At 36.9% G+C, this 23,393-nt stretch overlaps 1 protein-coding gene across 11 annotated transcripts in view; it reads left to right on the top strand.

Annotated features, from left to right (window-relative positions):
- PTPRM (protein tyrosine phosphatase receptor type M) overlaps positions 1-23,393 on the top strand; it is an 853,909-nt gene that overhangs the window by 571,220 nt on the left and 259,296 nt on the right. For 7 of the 11 annotated variants that reach the window (XM_055126599.1, XM_055126592.1, XM_055126597.1 and 4 more), the window contains exon 14: positions 5,806-5,880. The exons of the other annotated variants lie outside the window; for them this stretch is intronic. In XM_055126599.1, the coding sequence (XP_054982574.1) occupies positions 5,806-5,880 (75 nt within the window). The remainder of the gene's footprint in view (positions 1-5,805; positions 5,881-23,393) is intronic. 11 annotated transcript variants of the gene reach the window in all.

Below are 23,393 nucleotides of genomic sequence, written 5' to 3'. Positions count from 1 at the left end.
GAATACTCATCGCATTTGTATTTTGTTTGTCTGCATGAATTCACAATTAATTTTATTTCTGAGAATCTATTTATATTGGTTTTATGTATTTAGTCCTTTAAATAACTTGTTCCTAATGGAGTTTCCTTGTCTTAGTAATAAATAAAAGTACACATGAGTTTTAATGCCTAATAACTATTGTTACAATATTTAGTAGTCCTTGAATTAGGTACTGATCATTTCACATGTTCATATTCTCTGTTGAATTCAATGCATATTCTTGAGGTCTAAAAAAACATTCAGTTTCAAATTTAGGCACAGATTAAAGCTCTGAAATCACTTTCATACTTCTTTTTTCTGATGAAGAAAATGCTTATTTTTGAAGATTAATTTACTTACCAAGGTCACTCACATAATATGTTTGGTCCCAAAGATTTGGACTCCAGCAGAACCTCTGGCCAGTGACAGTATTACATTGTAAAAGTTTCTGTCTTCCTCTTCATTAACTTTGGGTGACTGCCCAAGTTTACTTTGAACACAGTGAAATCTCTGTCATCCTGTTAATCTACACAGTTAAGTAATTACAGAAATAACACTCTAGTAAATAAGGAAATCTGATGTTGATTGTTTGCACAATACATTGAATTAGATGGTGATTTGGATTATTTTCTTTCATCAGCTAGATTTAATCAATATTGTAATTTGTTTTTCAATTCACCAAAGGATGATTAGGCAATCAGATGACCTGATTGACTAAATAGTTCCCACTTTTATTTTTTGAGTCATTTGCAAACATTTACACAGCAGCAAACTCTATCCAAATACCCTCTTTGAGGGGAAAAAAAGGAAACGCATTTTAATATTCAGCATATAGCATTGTCATTTTTGCTCACAGAATCATACTTTAGGAAAAAATTCTTAGGAAATATTCTTCCAGTTGAAACTACACTATTTGATGCTGATTTATTATAGAACGTTCTACATGTACACATTCAGTAATATACCTTTACTGGACAGTGCATTGCTTCACCAACCTTATTGTTAGCTTTGTTTTTTCCTGGTCAGACTAGAAATCTTTAGAAATTCTTGATTCTGTATGAGAATTCATTCCATTTGACTTCTTAGTCAAAATGGACTCAGGTAGGTCTAATAAATTTGTTGGTACCTTCTAGGAAAGGTGTTTGGAAGTTAAGAGTTTAAATATTCTGGGTTTTGCCACAATTATTAATAAGAGAAATCCTAAAATAATTTTATAAAAAAATGTATAGAGGTGGATTTGTTTTCACAAAGAACTAGCTTGTAATTTTCGGTATATGTATGTTGCTTCAAAATGTATTATACTATTTATAACTTTAATTTATTCAGGATTTAATGGTTTATTTTGACAATAATCATCTCAAATACAAAAACCTCATAAAATTTGACTCAGGAAAAAAGTTAAGGTGTGTTTTTTTCCTATTTCATATACGTAGGGAACTGCCTGTATTTGTAAGAGTCCTTTCTTTAATTATATACATAGACTTTCCATAGGTATATGTGACTGTGTTGTGATCATTGGATACAGGTAAACACTTACAAACAGTTCCATCTTTGAGCTTAAAAATAGAGATGCCAAATAATAACATAGTATCATGATATTTGAACATTACCCTCCCAATTTAAAGGATACCCTTTAATCTATATGGCAGAGTAAACAAGATAGCTCATAACTATCCTTGTCTTTGTCTAATTTTTATTACCAGCTTTATTCACGTTCTATTTTTTATAGTTGGAATCTTCTTAAGACCTCCTGATTCATCTATAATTTATTAATAGTGTGTGTATTTTCTTGAACCTTAATATACCTTTGATATGGCTGCAGGAACCAATAGTTCTCTTAGTTTTGGAAAACTTTTGATGATCAGTTCTAAATGAGCAAGTTACACTTGAAAGCCCAACTCTGTCCTGTAATAAATTACATATCTTGTAAAGTTCTCTAATAAGTTAAATCAACTGAAATATATTTTATTATTTATATAGTCTGTTCAAACTGTATACTTTGCATCAATATTACATTTGCCCCCTATATAAAATAATTTCCTTAACATGGTATTGTGTTTTACCTTGAAAGTGGATTTATTTTAGAGCTTTCTTATATCCATTTATTATAAACATTATTATGAATGCCCCCTATATATGTCAGTCATAGCTTAATCTTTAATACTTTTAAGTACAGATGCACAAATATATCACTGACTAAATTTTAAGGATTTTGAGTTCATAAAAGTTTGAGGGAGGTTTTATTACATTATTTTTTATTCTTTAGAGAAGCAGAGCCTTAGATGTTGACTAAATCCTTTCCTTGCTATGATTTGGCTAACAGCACTGGAGTTTAAAGTAAAAAATAAAAACTCATTCTAAATTCTTTCTAAAAATATTATATAAGTCAGTCTATAAACCTTACACACAGAGAAAACCAACCATACAGTGTCATATTTTAAGATGCATTTTTCTGTGTAAAAAAATGTTTTCACTGTGTTTAAGTTTATTGTTTTATTTGCCTTACATTTGTACTGAGAAACATGTATGCTTAGCTGAAAGACCTTCAGAAAACCTGAAGGATTTCTATTGTTCTGATGCAATTTTACATTCAGAAATTTGAATGTTTCGTTTTATAATCACAAGGCTCTTTGAGAAGTTTCTCTAGACTGTTTTTGTTGTTGTTGTTGTTGTTGTTGTTCATGGTTTTGCTCAAAGAACTATCCCCCTTTTTCGCCCACAATGCTACAGAATGAAATACAGTGATAAAAGAACTGAAAAGAATGTCTCTTGAGATGTAAAGCTAATTAAGATTCATTTTAATTACTCATATTCAATACACAAGAAAACAAATTATATTGTAAGGCCATTTATATATGCTAATTGACCATCATTTATGGATATAGAAATAGAAGCGGAAATATAATACTTTTGTCATTTTGCATTTCCTCTTTCTTTTTTTCCCCAAATAGGGGCCTTCCTGACAGTGTTTAGGCCCCAGGAGAAGCTCCTAGCGAACTCTATCCGGAGGTGCGAGCCTGCTGCTCTGTGCTCAGTGCTCAGGCTCAGTGTTGCTGGCTCCTTCACAGATGCTGCTTGAGGGCTCGGAGACTGAGAATGATCCGATGGGCCTCGAGCAAGCCCAACATTGTCTCCACCTTGGAGCCATATCCCCAGCGCTCATTTGGCGTTTTGTTTGTTTTCATTTGTTTGTTATAGGGCTGTGCTCAGGGCTCACTCCTGACTCAGTGCGGGGTTGCCCAGGGGGAGTGCCTATAGGAGGTGCTGGAGACCAAACCCGGGTCAGCCACAAGCACAGCAAATGCCTTATCTACTGTACTATCTCTCGGGCTCATCATTCATCATTTTACACTGAGATTTTTTTTCTTGGCCTGAAATCATCTTACTGTTTGGTGTGATGACATTGAGGCCCCTGAGAAGTTCCCAAAGAAGGGCTAGGGAGTCGCCTTGCTCTCAGCTGACTCTGGTTTGATCTCCAGCACCTCATATCCCCTGAGCCCACCAGGAGTGAACCATGAGGCAAGAGCCAAAGTAAGTCCTGGGCACAGCTGCATGTGGCCCAAAAACAAAAGCAAAGAAGCTTGTAAGGGAAATAGACTCTGTTTAATTTTGTGCAACTTTGTTTCCAAACTTATTTGATACAAACTCATTTTTCAAGTAACACTCTGAGTCATGCAAGACAAATTGTTAAATGCTAGTTAATCAAGTCTCAGAAGGCCCTGCTATCCTGCTACATGCAACTGAAATAGCACTTAGGAAATCTGATATACTCTGTGAACTTTCTACTCTTCCATTCACATCTTTGTACCTAAAGGGCACTTTAAATTTGTCAGGATCAGATAATACCTCCAAAGCACAGGAATGCATTGATGACTTTATTTTACCAAATTCAGTGATCTTCTTTTTTATTTTTTTAATTGCTATTTTAAGACAGTACAGCAAATTTTTAGGTAAAAGGTAGATTGTAAAAATTCCTTTTAGACTTTGTGAGCCAAAAAATCTTTGCCAAGAACTACTTAATTGTCACTGCAGTCGTGAGTAGCCATTGCTGCTGCAGAAGTAAATAGAGGTAATTGTATTCCAATAAAACTTTATTTGCTAAAGCAGGCCGTGGGCCAGATGACTCCTGTTTCATGGTAATTTGCAACATAAATTTTTTATCTTAAATTAAGAGTTAAAAAGAATATTTCCCAGACAGAACAGAAAGGCCGTATTTAAATCCATCCTGGTATTTGCCATTGACTTTTTCTATGGGAGTTTTAGGTCTCAGCGTGCCTTTCAGCTGGGAATGCTCTGTACCCAATACCACTATTTTCAAGTAACTTTTGTTCCGGTAGATTATCTTTGGTGGTAGTGGTAGTGGATAGATTCTCTGGTTTGTTTTAATGCAGGATATCATAATTTTCCTCAAAATGCAGCAGTCAGATTTTTCAATAGGTAGTGGAAAGAAACCACACAGAGCTATTAGTAGTCTATATCCAGGCAAATGTTACGTTTAACAAGTCTTGGAAATAACATTTTGCTGTTTACAATTATATTCACATATAAAATTGCATCAGTCTTCCCAGAAAATTACCTTCTGTAATACCTTGAGAGCTCTCCATTCTTTGACCAAACTTAGTTTATTCATCTCACTTAGCAAGACTAGGAAGGTTTCATAAATAACGTGTGAGAGATGATTATCCCATTTTTAAATCCAGTTGCCGCAGTTGTCTGGTTACAAGGAGCAGCGCTGTATGAGTGGTGCAGAGGGATATTTCAAAATATTATGCAGCGGCAGTTTTGGATTTAATCATCTGCAGATGGTAGATGATCTATTTTCCTTACTCACTGCCACATTTCTAACAGCACCCAGGCTGTTCCATGTAAACTAGTAATCTTTACTGTAAGCCTGTTCTTAAATTTCCAATATTTTTTCTTTGCATCATTTTCCAGCTGTATCATGTTAGAACTGACGTTTTAATTTTCTGTTTTTTTCCAATATCTATGCCATAAATTTTAACCACCTAAACACAACTGCTGAGCTGTTCAAGCAAACCAAGAAGCCCACGTGATCTGCTTCCAAGAATCTTAATAATTTCTCTGGTCACATGTAAACCAGGACAATTAAAGCAAAGGCAATGATTGTTTTTATTTCTTTAACCGATACTTTTAGCTACCTTTTTAAGTTCCCTTTCATGTGACAAAATTAAGTCTCTCAATGAAAATGCTGTCTATGAAATTTAGCTAACAGTCAATTTTCTCCAGATAAAAATGTTTGTAGTAAGAGAAGATACTGTTCTTCACAAAAGTAAATTTAGCAAAAAATGAAATATTGTGACTTTTTAAATAAGCAACAGAATTTTAAATAACTTGATAAATTTGAAACGCCTAGAGATTGGATCATCAAAATTAGTTATGGCTTTTTATAAACTCTACTCAATAACATTTGGAAACACTATTCACTTTAGGACTATTTTTTTAAGATACTTTTTTTTTAAATATTTTTTTAAAAAAAACCCTTTTCCCCACTCAGTAGATCTACCTCAAATCTCAGTCAAAGCTTACAACTGTGTCCTAGTCAGAAATCTCTATGTCTGACGATACCTTGTTTAAGAGAAAAGGAGTTCAGAAAATTCACCATCTTGCTATGTTGTTGGTTTTTTCTTTTCCTTCTTCGTTTGTTGTTGTTGGAACAAACTTGAGACAATGTATATATACTGATCGAGATTCTCCTTGCTAGCCTAGCTTCAGTCTGGCTTTTTCTTCCCTCATGCATGCTGACCTGGGAATCTTCCTTTGCCATAGCTGCGATAATCGTGACTCAGCTTACAACACCTTACATTCGCATCGCCCCTGCTGCAGGCGACGACCAGCTGACAGGTCAGATGTTCAAGTATAGACGAGTCATCTTGCCCATTTCCTACTCATTTTTCTCAGCTCTGTTTCCCCTCTACATTTCCTCCTTTGCTTAAGGCTTGCTTACAGTGTTTCAGACTCTTAGTACAGACCGGTGCCTGCATAAAATTAAGTGATGTGCTTGGCCTCTTCTATGTGCACTTTTACTGTTCATGCATTAAGCCCAACTCCACTGCATGTTTCCATTGTGTGTATGTCTGTTTGGTATGTTTCTCTCTAGCATAATGTTATATAGAATGGAATTTGCATAACCTCAAGAGCAATGACATCAAATAGGATTTCAGACAAATATGCTTTCCCAGTTATTTAAATTAAACTAAAAAGGTGTTGCAATTTGAGGATGAGAGAGGTTTGTTTTTCACTTTGTAGAATCTGGTTTACGTATGCATTTGGCAGTCTTGCAGTGTTATTAAATGAAACATCCCAAAGCTGTGTGAGTTGACACTGTTTAAACAGCCTTTTTGTGTACATACAACTGGAGCAGAGCTGATTGCCTTTCTTATGAATCTTTGTTTGAAAGCCAGGTGCTTATATAATGCAGTGTCACATCTGCAAGTCAAATGTGTTGAATAATTTAGGTAAGTTTCTTAAAAATCAGATGGCTTAGAGTTATGACGTTGAGATGTATGCTTCTTGATAGCAAAAGTAAAGAAAGAAGAAAGGAAGAAGTGAGAAAGTTAGCTTGTCCACTGTACTACCTTCAAAAGTATAACTCATATGAGAGAATGCTCAACTGTATACATCTGTATGAACTCATATGAGAGAATACTAAATTACTCCATATCAGAGCTCAGTGGTTAGAGAACCCCATAAAGAAAATGTATGTCTTCCATAAGTAGAAAGCCAGAGTCAAAATCTAAACATAATTACACTGGCAGTAATTAAATTCTTCGGAGGATCATCAATATTATAGCTAGCTAGATACAGCATAAACATGATTAATATTGACACAACTGCTCTCCATTCAGATTTTGCTCCAGCAATTGTTTTATATGTAAAAAAATGAAAGGATATACCCTAACAGTTTAGAAAAGAAAAGGCACATCTTTACTTATGGTAAGAATTCATAAATGTTTAGGTTATTTATCTGGAAAGTAAGGCAATTGAGACAGGAAAGTTATAAAATTTTTTGCATAGCCTGAAGAAATTTAGGATAGTTCTACTTTTTGTGATGGAATTTTATACATATTGTATTCCTATGCTTCAGGCATACATTTAATAAAATTTATTAATAAAATTCTGCTTTTGCCTTGCTTTCAAGTCTCTCGTAAACAAATTTCTTTTACTGAGTGAAGTTCTGCTTATTACACCTTATCCTAAACTTATCCTGAACTTCTGAAGTCTTATTTGGATGTATTTAAGGAATACTTTCTCTCTTAACCTGAGTCCCTACCAGGAAAACCCTGTTTCAGGGTTGACCACGGCACTCTTGCATGACTAGTGTGTCTTGAAGGTCTTCTGAGATCTTTCAGCTGGTCTGATCTCCCATTATGTCTTGTCAGCAAATAATTAAAAACGGGTTGAGTTCTATAATAAAACAAGTACTTGTTGGGGGTGCAGCGGGGGGAAGCCCCCTTCTCAGGATTCACCTAGAATCTTCTCCCTTCAAATTAATCACATTGTACACTTGGCATGAAGTGATGCTTCTAAAATTTGCATGATTATAAAGATGCTCAGTGAATCAGCCTCTTCTATCATACTTTCAGGCTTGGCATATGTTTGTGTTATTGTGATACTGTGCTACAATGGTCCTCAAAACACAGTTTTTAAAAAATACTCATTTTTAATATTTTCTGTTGGCTTTAATAATTGCTCAGCTCACCCTCATAAATTTAAACTCAAAGCAATATTACTTGACTCTTTCTGTTTGAATTGGCCATCAGCTTTGACAGTGGTAACCCAACCTTTCATAATTGTCTCATTCGTCAGTCATACTGCAAATTGGACACTTAATTCAACCACTCCTTTGTCATTTATTGAGCAGCTTTTGTGTGTCAAGTAAAAGATCTACTAATTCACACTAAAAGTTTTACTTTGTATGGTTTCCCAGACTCTTGGAATCAGGAATATTTGCATTAGTAATACCAGAGTCCATATATGCACATGCTTTCTCCCCAAATGCAGTAGATATAAGTTACAAAGAAAATAGGTTTTCCATTGTTTGGATGTGGCCTCCTCTCTTGTTTAACACCAAATAGAACAAGAAGCCCCACCCCAATATTCTTGGACCCAGTACAAGGACTGTATCAACCTTGACAGAGTTCATAAGCCTTCACTAACTTTTTTTACTGGATGAATGACCCCAGTCAGATATCTAGAGGATTCCAAAGAAGGAGCTCAGACTGGCACTGTCATTTTCTTGAAATTATACTGAGGAGAATTTTTTGAACTTCTTTGCTCTTATTCTATGATGTAAAACATATCTTCATCCAATAATGCCCATATACAAACATGTTAGTTTAAGTGAAGCAAGATTTTGTAAATTAAGCTACCAGAACTTCCCATAGTATACACACCGATTTATTCTATTCTGATCTAGTGTTTCTTATATTTTTAAGAAACTCTAGTTGCTATATACTAAACTGATGCTTAGCCCACAAATAAATCATAATCTGGTTTTAAAATGTTTTAATTGCTATATCTTAGAGTTTGCAAAAGAGAACAAAACAAAACACATGATTGGAAATAATATCTTGCCTGCTTCAAAATTCCTACCCCAAAGTCTACCTACCCTGAGAATATTGAAAAACTGGAGATGCTCCTACATTCTACTATTTTCCCCCTATTATGTAATTGTTTATAATATAAAACTAGCTTAGAGGAGGATTAAAAGTTGTACATACTAGATATTTCTCTTTAGATTGTTTAATTTTATAAACAGCTTCATTTTTATTTTGTAGCAAATTATTTATGCTGTGATTCAATAACCCAGCCATCTCTGAAATTCTATGGAGAATGATTTCCTTACACAAAATTATCATCCATTTTAGTTAATCCTTACATCTGACATAAGATCTCTATCCTAGCATTGTTTTTGCACAGTGACTTTTGGGATTTAAGTATACAAATCAGATAAAGCAGAGTGTATAGAAGCATATGCTAGAAATAATAATTGAGAAAAAAAGCAACTTGAAGGCAGGGGAACAGCTCGGTTGTGAGAGATGCATACAAATTATCCCAGCACACATGGTCCCTCTTACACAAACACAGCCCTGGAGGCCTGCATATACCACCTGATGTGACACTTATGGAACTTATGGACCTCAACATCACTGGGCACAAGGAACTCTGCATCCTCTCTGGTCCTAACATCCTCCCAAGTGGCCCAGAGTGGGCTCCAGGACCCCTAAGCATCGCCTGGGAACCCCTGCCCTCGAGAGAAAGAAGAAATATATGGAGCTTCTCAATAGTTATTTGCAAATAAAAATTGGATTTTAGAAAAAGATATATATTGCATATTGCCTGCATTTTCAGATATATACGCATTTGGACTTTAGTTAAAATCAGTGAAAGCAGATTTTATTCAATAACTGCTAAGAGCAGGGATAGAGCTGACCTTGTTCTGATTACAACAGGGGGTTCCAGGGGCTTTAAAAGGAATGCAGGGGGCAGGGAGTGAGGGAAGCAGGGACCTGGTAGAGTCAGAGACCTCAGCTTAAAGAGAGCTTAAAGGGAATTGTGTTCATGCGACAGTGTTTGTGTTTAATGACTGTACGTATGGAACGCAGGCTCCTGCATTCCCACAGAGCCTGCAAGAGGGGCCTTAGCCTCAGCAGTGCTGTGGAACAAGCTCTTCGTAATTTGGGTAGCCTCAGGTTTTCTCAGGTAGGCACTTTAAAGGGCACAGGATTCTTCTAAGATTAAAGCTTTGACTTTTAGATTATACAGCCACACTTGCTCTGTCTTTAGAAGCCAAGGTTGAAACCTAGTCAAGAAAGAGCTCAGAGGGCTGGAGCAATAGTATAGGAGTGGAACACTGGCCTTGCATGTGGCCATCCTGGGCTTGATCCCTGGGGCCCTCTAGAATCCCCCAAGCCCCGTCAGGAATGATCTCTAAGCACAGACCCAAAGGAGAGTTCTGAGCACCAGAGGGAATCGTCCGAAACTAGAAAAAAGAAAAAGCTCAGAGAAGCCTGGTTAGAGCTTAAAGCAAAACAGAACTCTTTCTCTTCTTACTGTAAAATAATTACTCTAACTTGCTTCCTCCTGAGGACAAAGAACCACTCCCGTATTTCCAGAGAACTCTGTGTTCTAGACTTAATGCTAGAAACGGCCACAGGCACTGTTCCTAAGTCCTAGGAGGGCCAGTGGAGGGAGAAGTTTATGTCAACAGCTGAGAGAGGGAGATGCAAAGAGTTAGACTCGTCCACTCAGCCCCCAGGTGGGGTTAAGGCCCTCTTTGTCACACAGGTCAAGTCAGAGACAGAAATTTAATTCCAGGATCTGTGACCCCTGTCCTTGGGCCCTTAGACCATAACTCAGGCTGCACAAGGCTTTTCCTCCCTCGGGGTCTCCTCCCAACTCCTGGCCCCTGCGCTTCGCTTGCTTCCCCCCAGCCCGGATCCCCTCAACAGTTTCAGTAACACCCTGTGGCTCCTGGCCACCCTGGTGTCTCTGATTCCAGCCCTGAGCAAGTCCCATCTCCTGCAGTCTCAGTTCCTGTCTTCTGCTTTGCACATGTTCCTGGAAGTAAGTAGTCTAATGTTTCCATTTCTTTCAGATCTCCAGGGTTCTAAATTTGCTGGAGAACATTCATATTTCTCAGATTATTTAGCCATTACTCTGAGTTTTCTCAAAATATTCTCATGATATTTTCTATATTTAGATCATGAGTCTGTAGAAATTTCTCCTAGTGTGGTATATCATATAAAGAGTGATATAGTGTATTGCCATGAAGCAGGTCTAACATTTTCAAGATAAACAACTAATCAGACCAGCTCTTGTTAGTAAATACTTATTTTATCACAGAATACTGTGCTCTGGAAGGGGGGAGGGTAAGCACCAGACAGTCAAGTCCAAGTGCAACTGAAATTCCAATTACCATTGGAATCTTATGCACATTATCAAGTGATAAATAAATAAAGCCATCTTGGCCCATTGATTAAGATCGTGTTGGAAGACTTACACACATTTGGAGTTCCTTCCCTTAGCTCTCCCTCCAAAATAGATTCCAGTTTCATTGTTATCTCACAGTGTCTTTTCAGGACCTTATAATGAGTTAGACAAGCCCTCAGTTATTTTAATGGGCCTGACTCATTCTCATGGCTCTCGTGACATTTTGGAAACTAAGTTTGTTTTCATCACTCTTCTTAGAGCCTTCAAATAATTTTCCTGTGCGTCAGAGTAATTGCCACTCTAATGTGCTATCACATAGCACAGTGGGTAGGGCGTTTGCCTTGCACAACACTGACCCAGGTTCGATTCCCAGCATCCCATATGGTCCCCTGAGCACCGCCAGGAGTAATTCTCAAGTGCAGAGCCAGGAATAACCCCTGTGCATCACCAGGTGTGACCCAAAAATCAAAATATAAAATAAAATAAAATAAATGCCACCCTAAGTATCATAGCACAAAGGACCGGCATGGTCTTCTCATGCTTAGCTCTCATCTCATATCACTTTCACTCTCCTCTGCTCATTGTTTTTCTGTTCCTCCAAAACACCAATGTGCAGTAACTGTTTGCATTTCCTGTTCCCTTTCCTGTTGTTCAGTGACTATGGGGTCACTGCCATCGTTTGACCTATTCCTCTGTTGTTGCTGTTGAAGATGATGATGATGATGATGATGATGATGATGATGATGATGATGGTGATGATGATGATGATGATGACGACTTTGTGTCTCCCTGGGAGCAGAACTCTGCCTTTCTTGTTCCCCAGGTAGCCCCACAGGCACCAGAAAGAGTTCAGAGTTATCTACCAAATGACTGAACAGTTGATGATCTTTCTTATTAAATTTCTTATTAAATGTTCCTAGATATTTATAACAATAGTTACATTGTGAGCAAGTGGGAATTTTTTGAAATTGGAAAGTGCTGCCTACTTTTGATTTTTTTGTTATTTCAATGAAAAATATGCCTTTAATATGTAAAATACATGTTTTTAATTCAGTAGACCTTTCTATTTCAAATAAAATAGACAGATGATTATTTAGGTTTACAAAAGTACAATTAAACCCCCACATGTAACTAAACGTGATGTAACTAAATGTGGGGCATCACCCAAAAATGGCAGCAGTAAAAAGTTTCTGAACATGCAAAACAAAAAATTAATTCAAAATCAAACACATAATGAAAATGAGTCAGAGGTGATTCTGACCTCACTCATTCATTATTGCATTTCTCAGGCTAAAAAACCTGTCATGGGTGAAAAAGATTTTTAAGCGATCCTGATTTTTAAACAGTCATTTCTGTTAGCAAGAGCCACGTTTAATGTTTTAGAGAGTGACCCACCCACTCACAGTAAGTTTTCTCTTTCTGCTCCCACTCCACAGACTCTGTCTCTCCACTTTTCTCCCTCCACCTGTCAGATGTCACCAGTGCATACCTGGCACTTTTTATGAACAATAATATGCGACAGGGCTAACAGCAGCTATGCAGAATTTTTCCTTTGGACACACTGTCTCTGTTTTTAAGATAAAGATAAGGTCTGAAATCAGACTTTAGCTTTGTATCAAATGAGCTAATGTGGCTGAATAAGATCTGATGATACTGGACATATATTGTTTGCTGAACTTCAGCTTGGTCAGTGGCAAGAACAGTCAATGAGTGGAAAGGTCCCAAAGATTATCCTGGCTAGAGAGCAGAAAGCCAGAAAGATCAGTGACAAGCCACAGTGCTGAACATAGGCATACAGAGGGCTCTATACCCTTCAGAGTTATAGTAAAAACTTTAATCTTATGAATTCTCAGAGAGCAGTTGATATATTCTCAGGAGGGGTTGATAGGTTCGTGTTTGCCATATACACTACAGCCACAGTAGGGGAGAGATGACATAGGCCAAAGACGTAGAAAAATATCAGGAATGAAAGTTTATCCACCCACCTAAGGAAATAAAGATAGCATAGTGAATTGAATAAAAGATCCCCATGCCTTAAAATTAATAAACTATTAGCCTTAGGTTAACCATAACTTACATTCAGAACAAAAGGTCACGTGGTAGGGTATTAAAGAAACAGATCCAAATATTGAAGAAATGCTTTTTGAACACCTTCAACATGGAACAATTTCATTCAACTTCTTGCTTGACATAACCACTTCATTTATGTGGTGAACAGCTTGCTGGGATATGCAAATGAATCAAAACTGACAAAGAACATAAAGGACAATAAAGCTCAACAATGTCTGAAATGTGGACTGTAAAATACTGTCTCATCACCATTAGTTGGAAACAGTTATGGTTTGCTCACTCAAGAATTAAGCCTTTAGACTCTTAACAGCATGTATGGAAAGTATTGTCCCCGTATCTACTCTGTATGTGGAACATGTGAGAATTTTTTATCTGCTATTACAACTTTCCACTCAGTTCTTGGCACTTGAGTGATACTCAGAAATTAGTTACAGATTTCTATTGGAAGGAATTTATTTCTAAATGGTAAAATTGCAAGGCCGGAGTAATGATACAGCAGGTCGGGCACAAGCAACCTGTGTTGTCTGCCTGGCACCACATATGGTTCCCTGAGCCATTACAAAATTGATCCCTGAGCACAGAGCCAGAAGTAATCCCTGAGCACTGCTGTATGTGGCCCCCAAACAAAGACATAAGGTGAAAGTTACATCTGATTTCCACACAAATAAAAAATAAATTATATCAAACAATAGCCCTATCCACACAAAGAGTTCTGAACTGTGACAGATATCAGGAGGTGTGTGGGATTCCAGAAGGTAAATGCTGGATCAGTGTTACATTGGCCTCCAATGATCAACCTCCCTGACACGTTTAGGAAGAGTGTACAGTTCAGTTATGATAGAAATAGGTGTAAAAATTTTCCAATACCCGAAATACTTAGCTTTGGAAAGTGAAACTCTGGAAGGAGTTGTTCACTTATTCCTTCTTTATATTGTAGAACTTCTCATATCCTTGGAGAGCTGAAAGTATTACTAGCTCTCTTAAAAAATGAGAATTTCAAAAAGTTTACTGTATACTCTCAAGCAACTTTTATCATCTTTACTAAGGCCAACTTAAATATTCCAAACATATTCTGTATAAGTGAATCTCTCACTGCCTTGAGCTATTTATAATATTGATAAGAGGGTAATGAAATAGGTTAGTATATTCAAATTATAAATGTAATTTTAGTCAGAAGCTTTTGAGAAAATTTTGGGTAAAAATTAAGAGAAGAAAATGACTCCCATACTCTTCCTTATCAATGGAAATTATAGGACTTCTCTTAAACTAGTGATCCATGTATTGGATATAGTTGCCCACTTAGAGTTACTATTTCCAACTATTAAGATATCCTATTTACTGTCAAATGTACTGCAGTGTCAACATACCTGAGTAAAAATTCATATGTCCCCACTTGGCCATTGCTTGTAAAACAGTGCTTGGGAGCTATCAGTACACTGTACTTGGACCACAAGAAACAATGTGGGAAGTTAGTGTGAGGAGAATTTGGCTGGAAGCAACATCTCTTACAAGAGTTGTTTGAAGAGTCTGAAATTTCCTTTTCAGCTAGACAGAATGTAAAGTGAGGGAAAAGTTTTATTCTTTCTGCAACACCAGCTGAATGCATTTTAATGGGCTATAATGTCATCAGTGATTTATTGCCCTTTTTTGTTCTTTTATGTGTTATATTTGTCATTTTGCTATGGCACTTTCATCTATAAAACAGTATAGTTACAAGAAAATGGTGAGAGGATACAGGACGGCCATGGGAAATGCTATTCCTTTTACCTTGTCAGTTTGGAAAAGAAATACTGAGTCAAATGTCAAGCATTTGGTGACATAAATAATGTATTTTAAAATATATGTAAATATATTTATTCCACCAAAATACTATTTTTAATTTATTCTACATAGGATTAAAAATCTAATATATAAGTATGATTTAATTTTTAAATGTCCTTTCTGTTTTCTCCATGAGAAGGGTTATAGAGAAAAATAAATATTTTAATTGCCTTTTATGTACTTAAGACATAGAGCTCTCTGTCTAAAAGGCATAAATCAACATTTTATTTAATTTTTGTATTCACTTGATTCATTGCATATTTCTAAAAGGAATTCAGAAAGGAAAGTTTTGAGCCCAAAATAAATCAAGATTTTGTTTAAAGATGCAAGATATGGTGGGAAAAATAGTTGCAACAGCTTAAGAAATAGTCATAGACTGTCTGGTTAAAAAAACTATGGTACATCTACACAATAGAATACTATACAGTTGCTAGAAAAAATGAAGTTATGAAATTCACTTATAAAGCAATGGAAGTGAAAGGTATCATGCTAAGTGAAATAAGTCAGAAAGAGAAGGACAGACATAGGATGACTACACTAATTTGTGGGACCTAAAAAAGAAAGAAAAAATAAAACACAGTAAGAAACTAACACCCAAGGACGGCAGAAACAAGGGTCATTATTGGAAGTGGTCCACTATGGAAGCCTGGCTCAAAGGCTGGGGACAGGGCAGTTGGGACAGAGGAGGGACCATTATGACAATAATAGTTGGAAGAGATCACCTTGGATGGTAGATATGTGCTGAAAGTGAGCAAACAATCCAATGTGATGGCCTTGCAGTATCTGTATTGTAAATGATAATTCCCTAAAAGAGAGAGGGGAGAGGGAGAGGGAGGGGGAGAGAGAGAGAGAGAGAGAGAGAGAGAGAGAGAGAGAGAGAGAGAGAGAGAGAGAGAAAGAGAGAGAAATGAGAAGTCCCTGCCATAGAGGCAGGCTGGGATCTGGGGTTGCAGGAGGGAGACAGGAAATATTGGTGATGGGAAATGTATATTGGTTGAGGGATGGATGCTGGAACATGTATGACTGAAGCTCAATCATGAAGACTTTTTACTATCTCACGGTGACACGTTGATTCAATAATTAATTAAAAAATAGTTCAAGAGTTTTTCATGAAAGACCCTATATTGTTTTCTTAAATCATTAGTTATTTTTCTGTAAGAAAAATATATCCAATTTTATAGTAAAATTAACTGAATTTATTCTTGTTACTGAACATGGAGGAGACCTGAGCATTTTAAATATGTTTGTGAAAATTCAGTGATACTGGGTCTTTCTCTTTATTTCAATAACTGTGGGATCAAATGCATGGTAGCTATTTTATGACTACTTCTGAGAGATATCAGTGGTGATATTTTGATTCTCATTCTTTTACTTTAGAAAAATGTTACTATGGTTTGTGATATGAGACATGATCAATTCTGACACTTTTATGTCTAATAAGCTAGTGAATTTCATTTCAAATTCATAGGAATGGTGCATGTATTGATGTGATATTATAGTTGATTTTGAACTAACATCTTTTAAAATAATAAAGAAAATATTGATATTGATAGAACAAACTAAAGTTTGGGGAGTAATGATTTTTATTTAAAATATTCTACTGGCCTTGTGGAAGAATCAAGAAAGAGAGAAAACCAGGGAGTTGTTGGGACAGGGAGGACCCTACTTCACTTATCCCTCCAACAATATCTGTGTCAGCTTGCTCATCACATAGGGCTAACATAGGGCTCACAGTCATTAAAAGTCGGCCTCTAAAGCTCTAGGGTATCAGAACCTCCCCCCACCCCAATAGACATGCTACTTTTAGATTTACCATGGTTTTTAATGTAAGAGGATATTGAGTCTGCCTTTCCAAGTCTGACACATTTTCAGGTTATCATTTTCTCAATCAGCTACCCTGTATTCTTCATTAAATATTCTTACTCTCTGGGGACGTTGTTCTAAGAGAAAAGAGGGGAAAGATCACTCCTTTTGTGGAGTTTTCCCAGCCACTTCGATGTCTCTTATGCTTATCATGCTGGAATTCAGGGCTTTGGGAAGTGATTTGCAATTTCTTTAATAGTATATCCTTCGAAAATAGTATTTTCTAATAAAAATACAATATAAAGTGAAATACAATTTTTTCTTTTTTTTTTTCTAAATCATCTCCCTAAAGAGGTACTTAAAACAGCTAAGTACATAGAAGTATTGAGTCAAGGGTGAGTCATTTTGCGTCATTTCAGTTTCTGTTGAGTCACTTGTCTTCTCTGTGGAAGATGCTAAAATGAGTCAAGGCCTACTTCTGACTAATTCAGAAAGCACCGAGGGCTTCTGAGTTCAGAACACAGCTTATTTCTCATTCGTGTGACATACTTTCTTGAAAAGTTTTCAGATATATAGACATAAGTCTGGGCCTAGCACACGAAGAATAGTACAGCAGGTAGGACACTTGCCTTGCACCCAGCCCAGCCCCAGCCCAGCCCCAGTGCCTAGTATTGTGACCCAAGCACCACCAGGAACGATCCCTGAACACAGAGCCACGAGTAAGTGCTGGGCACAGTCAGGTGTGACCCAAGAATCAAAAAGAACAAGAAAAGGAAAGGGAAAGGGAGGGAGGGAAGGAGGGAGAGAGGGCCGGAGGGAGGGTAGAAAAAAGGGAAGGAAGGAAGGAAGGAAGGAAGGAAGGAAGGAAGGAAGGAAGGAAGGAAGGAAGGAAGGAAGGAAGGAAGGAGGGAGGGAGGGAGGGAGGGAGGGAGGGAGGGAGGGAGGGAGGGAGGGAGGGAGGGAAAACAGTTCTTAGTTTTCCTTGCCTTTGGGTCTTAGCTATTCCCCTATTATAGTTTATATATCGTGCATATGAGAGAGCTCATTCTATGTCTGTCCTTACCATTCTGACTAATTTCACTCATGATGATACTCTCTAGATCCATCCTTACAGGATAAAATTGCATGACTTTATCTTTTCTTAAATCTGAGCAGCATTCCTTTGTGTATATGACCTTACTTTCTTTTTTTTTTTGCTTTTTGGGTCACACCCAGCGATGCTCAGGGGTTACTCCTGGCTTTGCACTCAGGAATTACTCCTGGCAGTGCTTGGGGACCATATGGGATGCCGGGGATCGAACCCGGGTCGGCCGCGTTCAAGGCAAATGCCCTACCCGCTGTGCTATCACTCCGGCCCCGACCTTACTTTCTTAATCCAGTCATCTGTTCTTAAACACATGGGTTGTTTCCAAGTTCAGCTATTCAGTGGACATAGGAGCACAACTGTGTTTTCTGCTTAGACATTTTAAACCTTTGGGATAAGTGTCAGGAAGTACAATTACTGGGTCATGTGGAAGCTCAATTTTTAGTTTTTTGAGAAGTGTCCATATTGTTTTCTGAAACAGCTAAATCAGTTGACATTTCTACCAACAGTGAATGCAGGTCCCTGTTCCCTCACATGAATGTCTATACTGATTTGCATTTTTTTAGTCATATGCAAAAACATGAGTTAAGGACATCTTTCTAACACCATGCTCAAAAGCCAAATCAAATGGATTAAAAGACCTTTATATCAGAGAGGCAAATTTCCTTAAATCTCATCTTCTATAAGTGTAAAACCAGGAAAATGCTAAGTATTTGTTTGTTCTGGGCTTGGGGACCATATATCAGCCAAACCTCCTGTTTCCACTCTGTGCTGGGTTTCTCCCAGTGGTGTTTGCGGGATGCTATCAGCCAATCACTCCAGCTCCTATTTGTTTATCTTATGGTTGATTAGGACCTAACTTAATAAACTGTGGGTCAGACCTCATATAGGGCTACATAAATTTTTAAATATTTGTTTTCAGAGTTTTCCCTATGATTTATTATAAATTAATATTTCATTTATACAGCTATTGTATGTACCTGTATTTCCAGGTATCAATGTCTGGGGAAAAATAGGGTCACTGGTGGTCTGGAACAATAGTACAATGGGGGGACGACACTTGCCTTGCACACAGTTGATCTGGGTTCGGTGGTCCCCCATGTGTCACCAGGGATAATTCCTGAGGATAGAGCCAGAAGCAAGCCCTACATACCACCAGATGTGACCCATAAAGGAAAAAAATAGGGTCACTAGTGGAAAATGTCTAAGAATCCCTGGACTAAGTGAATGGATACAATGATGTATATAGAGGGCCTGAGCTTGGTAAGGTAGAGGAATTGGCTGTTACTAGTGACTTTTTGTGGTTTTGCAATTATACTCCTAAAAGAAGTGGATTGTTTAATGGTCCCTAGATCTTTTACAAGAGCTAGGTAATTAATCCAAGCCATTGTTAGTCCCACATTTGAATGCTGCAGATTTTCAGAGAAGTTCAAGATTGAACTTCCAGGAAAATGAATGATTTCCTTGATGCCAAGTTGGGTGTTATTTACATGACCGCCATGGATACTGTGATCTCCAGGAGCAGCAGTGCATGAGAGGAGCATTATTATTCTGTCATATGTCAAGACCTATAATGAGTACCCCGTGGTTGATATTTTCCATTTGCCTGTCTCTGGGATATAAACAGTATCTGCATGACCCATGCTATTATCTTGCTGCTGGCAATGATTGTGATGAAGATAATGATGGAAAAAAAGTTACTGCATTTTCAAAGACAACTACTTTATTTGAAGCAAAAATCGCCTAAAGCGCTGTCTAACCTATTCTGCACTTCCCCATCATCCAAAACACTGAATTCAACGCTAGGGTTCCTTTTTTGTCCTGGCCATTTGGGGTTCCTTTGTTCCTCAGTGTCCTTGGTTTAAACGTGAACACCTTCCTTTCCTTTTGTCCTTCAGTAACATCAATTACCAAGCAGGTGTGAAAGGATGGACTTTAATACAACTCTATTAAAAAAGGATTATGGATGAACTCATTGAATAACTTTTTCATACACTGGGTATGAAATTGGGAAAAGATAGCACAGTTTTTAGGGGAATGAGAAAACATCACAAGTTTTCTTCAATCTATTGTTTTTGTTTTGAAGAGTAAATAGCTATCTCTGAGAAACAATATTTGAAAATCAGTCTGGAACCTGCCTTGGAGTTAATAAACGGCATCTGTCTGCCCATCTATCAGTGTCTCTGATGAGCTTTCCCATTTACTCTGGTAAATATGTAAGCAATGCATCACAGTAGCAATGTAATTGATGTTCAGTTTAATATGAATCATTTACCTATTGGTAATGATGCATCATTATGTTTTTTTATTAATTATAGCAGTTTTATTCAAGTTGGAGCTCTTAGGCAATCACATTGGCCAATCATACCAATAATATTATAAACTTTTGTCTGTGCTTTTACCTAGGAATTGTACATATAGTGACTTAATGTTTTTCCTATTATTCAATATTATATATACATATCGTCACAGTAGCCATGATAAGAAAGTAATATTTATAATGATGTCACCAATGATATCAACTCATATGAATTTTAAGTGATTTCATCAGGTATTCATACGTATGTATACCAGGGATAAAAACCATATCAGAGTGAGTTAGCTGTGTCTTTTAGCCATTTGAGTGTTAAATGAAGGGAGTTTTGAAATTACTTCCTTTTTTTATTTCATGAATAACAAGGAAGTTAGTAAAGTCATGAGAATGCTGTAACTATTTTATTGTGTAATATTAATACTCATTTTAGGATAATGGGTTAAAATTTTCTCCCTTTTATTGGTTTCTCAAAATCTCCAGACCATTGTAATTATTCTCTAGCTGAAATTTTGACTAAAGACTTCTAAAACAAATTCCATATATGATCATGAAAAATGGTCTGTAGCTGCTTAATCATCACAAGTATTGAGTTCATAACACTTTTATTCTTGACAGATACTCATTTTCTGTCTTTGCAATACATTCCCAGTTAACTTTCTTGTCATTGATAGATATATATTTCACAGCTTTAGTGCTGGAAATGTAATGTTTTGCCACTAGTATTTATTTCCATGCTCTTTCTTTCTATTACTCTCATTTTATCATTGAGAAAGTTTGGTCAGTGAATGAACTAAGGACTTTTATCTGGCACCAACATGCTGAGATAAAACCTTCTACTAGTGGTCAGAGTGATAGTATTGTGAATAAGGTACTTGCCTTGCATGCAGCTGACCCTGGTTTAATCCTCAGCATCCATTATGGCCCCCTGAGTTACACCAGGCATGTCCAGTGAGCACAGAGCCGGAGGTAAGCCCTGAGCTCTCCCAGGTGTAGCCCAAAACTAATAGAAAAATAAAGGCCTTCTTTATGTGCTGACTTTTTTTTTTAGTGGAACCAATGTTCAGACATGTTTCTTCTCTCAGTCTGAGGACTCGATGCCCCTTGCATCTATAGGGAGCCACCAAGATGCCTCTATCCTACTAGCCCTTGCTCAATACTGCAGAACAGTGGCATGGTGGCCCTATAGGGCAAGTTGCCCTTAATTGTCACATCTAAATTTCCCTCAGTTTTTTCTTTATATCCTTTGCTCTGTGTCTGAGGACTATGATGCAAAAGAATAGATATCTGTGTAAAGAATGTAAATGAAAGAGAGAGATGAGAAGTATTAGAGATTTATGGGGAGTAAGTCAGGAAATTTCATACATATATTTTGGTCTTCTAGCATGATATTAGGCCAGGTCATTTAAGGGTCAAAAAGTAAAGACAGATTTGTCTTAAGGAACTTATACTAATGCATAATATCTCACTTCACCAAAAATCTGAAGTAAAGGTTAGAACAAGTAAGTCCTTTGCCAGAGGGGTAAAATAAGGAATTGTTGTAGCTCAGTAGAAAAGAGAATACTTTCTACAAAGCAATCAGGCAGTATTTAGACTGTGTAGCCTTTGAAGAGGTTGGTATTTGAACCTATAAAGAAGTGAGTAGAGGAAAAAATACTTAACAAGAGTTAAAGTCCGCAGGAAGGGAAAATACTGGTTGTATAGAGGAACCTGAACGTTTTAGTTTATTTGGAACATAGGTGAATGAAAGAGAATAGAGTGGAGGATAACTCAGGAAAGATAATTGAAGATAATCTTAGGAATCAAATAGAAAAATTCCAAAGACAAATAAACCAGGTTTATACCAGTTGACAAGAGATGAGAACATATAATACTACTTCTATCACTTCTTTGAAATTGAACCAGAACTGACCTATCTAATGTCAGGTAACCCCGGGATAGAATGAATTAACCTCCTTTGTAATGTGTTTCATTTCATATAACGGTCAAGATGTCCTCTATACACAACCAGAATACTATTTTGCTCTGATTTTTATGGAGTGCGTACTACATTCCGGGAACTATGGGTGCAGAAAAAAAGATAATATGCAGCTCATTTCTTTCAGAACCTTAATACCTGCTGTTGTTTAAACCCACACATTCAAAACTATTCTACTTCTATGCTCATTAGTTCTTCTTCAATGCCTATTTTATGACACTCATTCAGTAAAGACCAGTTGACTGCTCTGTCAGACATCTGCATCTGCGTATGAATCAGTAGAAATCAAAAGTGATTAAGTAGTCCTTGAAAAGCTTGGAAAAGCTTCAATGGAAGCTGGTGTTAGGGCACCTGCTGGTCTTCTCTTGGGTTAGATTAATGACCTTAATTCCAGTTTTCTCTTGCTCAAGTTTTTCTTTTCTACCATGACATTTGTCTTCCACTCCTTTAATTCCACTTCAGCATCTCTTTCCTGACTCGGTCTTGCTCTGGCAGGGCTATCTGTATGTCATTGTTCTCCTTTGCAGAATCACAATAGCTCTACAGCCAACATCTCCTCTCTGCACTGAGGCACAGGGACTTCCTCATCCTTTATAATGAGAGAAATATTTGTCTTATTTTTCTTTAAGAAGTTTGATTTCTTTATTATATTGTTCTGCATTTATATTTATTTTCATTCCTTTGTTAGACTCGTTACAACTGGTGATGATTTTGAATTTGCCTCTTAGTCTTTAGGAATCCTTGATTTCTTTTAGTTAGCTTTCACTCTTTAGCTTTAGCAAGTGCAATCTGGCAAAACTCGGGGGAATAATTTTCCAAAATGCTTAGTAGATTTTAGGTTCTTCTTTGGGAGAAAATGCTTTTTGCTAATGAGATTTTCTCCTGTATTTCCCCATCCAATCTGGACTGCCACAATCAGTGTGAACAGACATTCTATTCTTGCACCCAGAGTGTCAAATTTTATCTCATCTTCCAGAATGTTAACAGTAGTTACTTGGGTTTTCTCTTTTATTGGATAAAACTGTGATGCGATGAAACAAGAATAGGATTTATGTCTTACACCCTGAATGTTCAATTCCTTTCTCACTGACTTACATAGGACACATTACTTACCCAGACTGCTTTTTTGGCCTCAGTTTCTTCACTTGCAAATGACATTAATTACACCTTGAGGTTTAATATTGAATAACTTATATAAGATACCTAGACCATCAATTAGATATTCAGAAAGGTCAGTCTTCTTTACTATCTAATTTTGTAGCCTCTGGGAAATTGACCATCGTACTCTAAATCCCTTTACAATGAAGAACAGTTTCTCATCTCTACGCACTATACCTAATTATAAAATTAGAGTT

The sequence above is a fragment of the Sorex araneus genome, chromosome 2, assembly GCF_027595985.1.
Source record: "Sorex araneus isolate mSorAra2 chromosome 2, mSorAra2.pri, whole genome shotgun sequence".
In the NCBI taxonomy this organism is placed as follows: domain Eukaryota; kingdom Metazoa; phylum Chordata; class Mammalia; order Eulipotyphla; family Soricidae; genus Sorex; species Sorex araneus.
The sequence above is the reverse complement of the archived record's forward strand: the minus strand, read 5'-3'. Positions and strand labels throughout refer to the sequence as shown.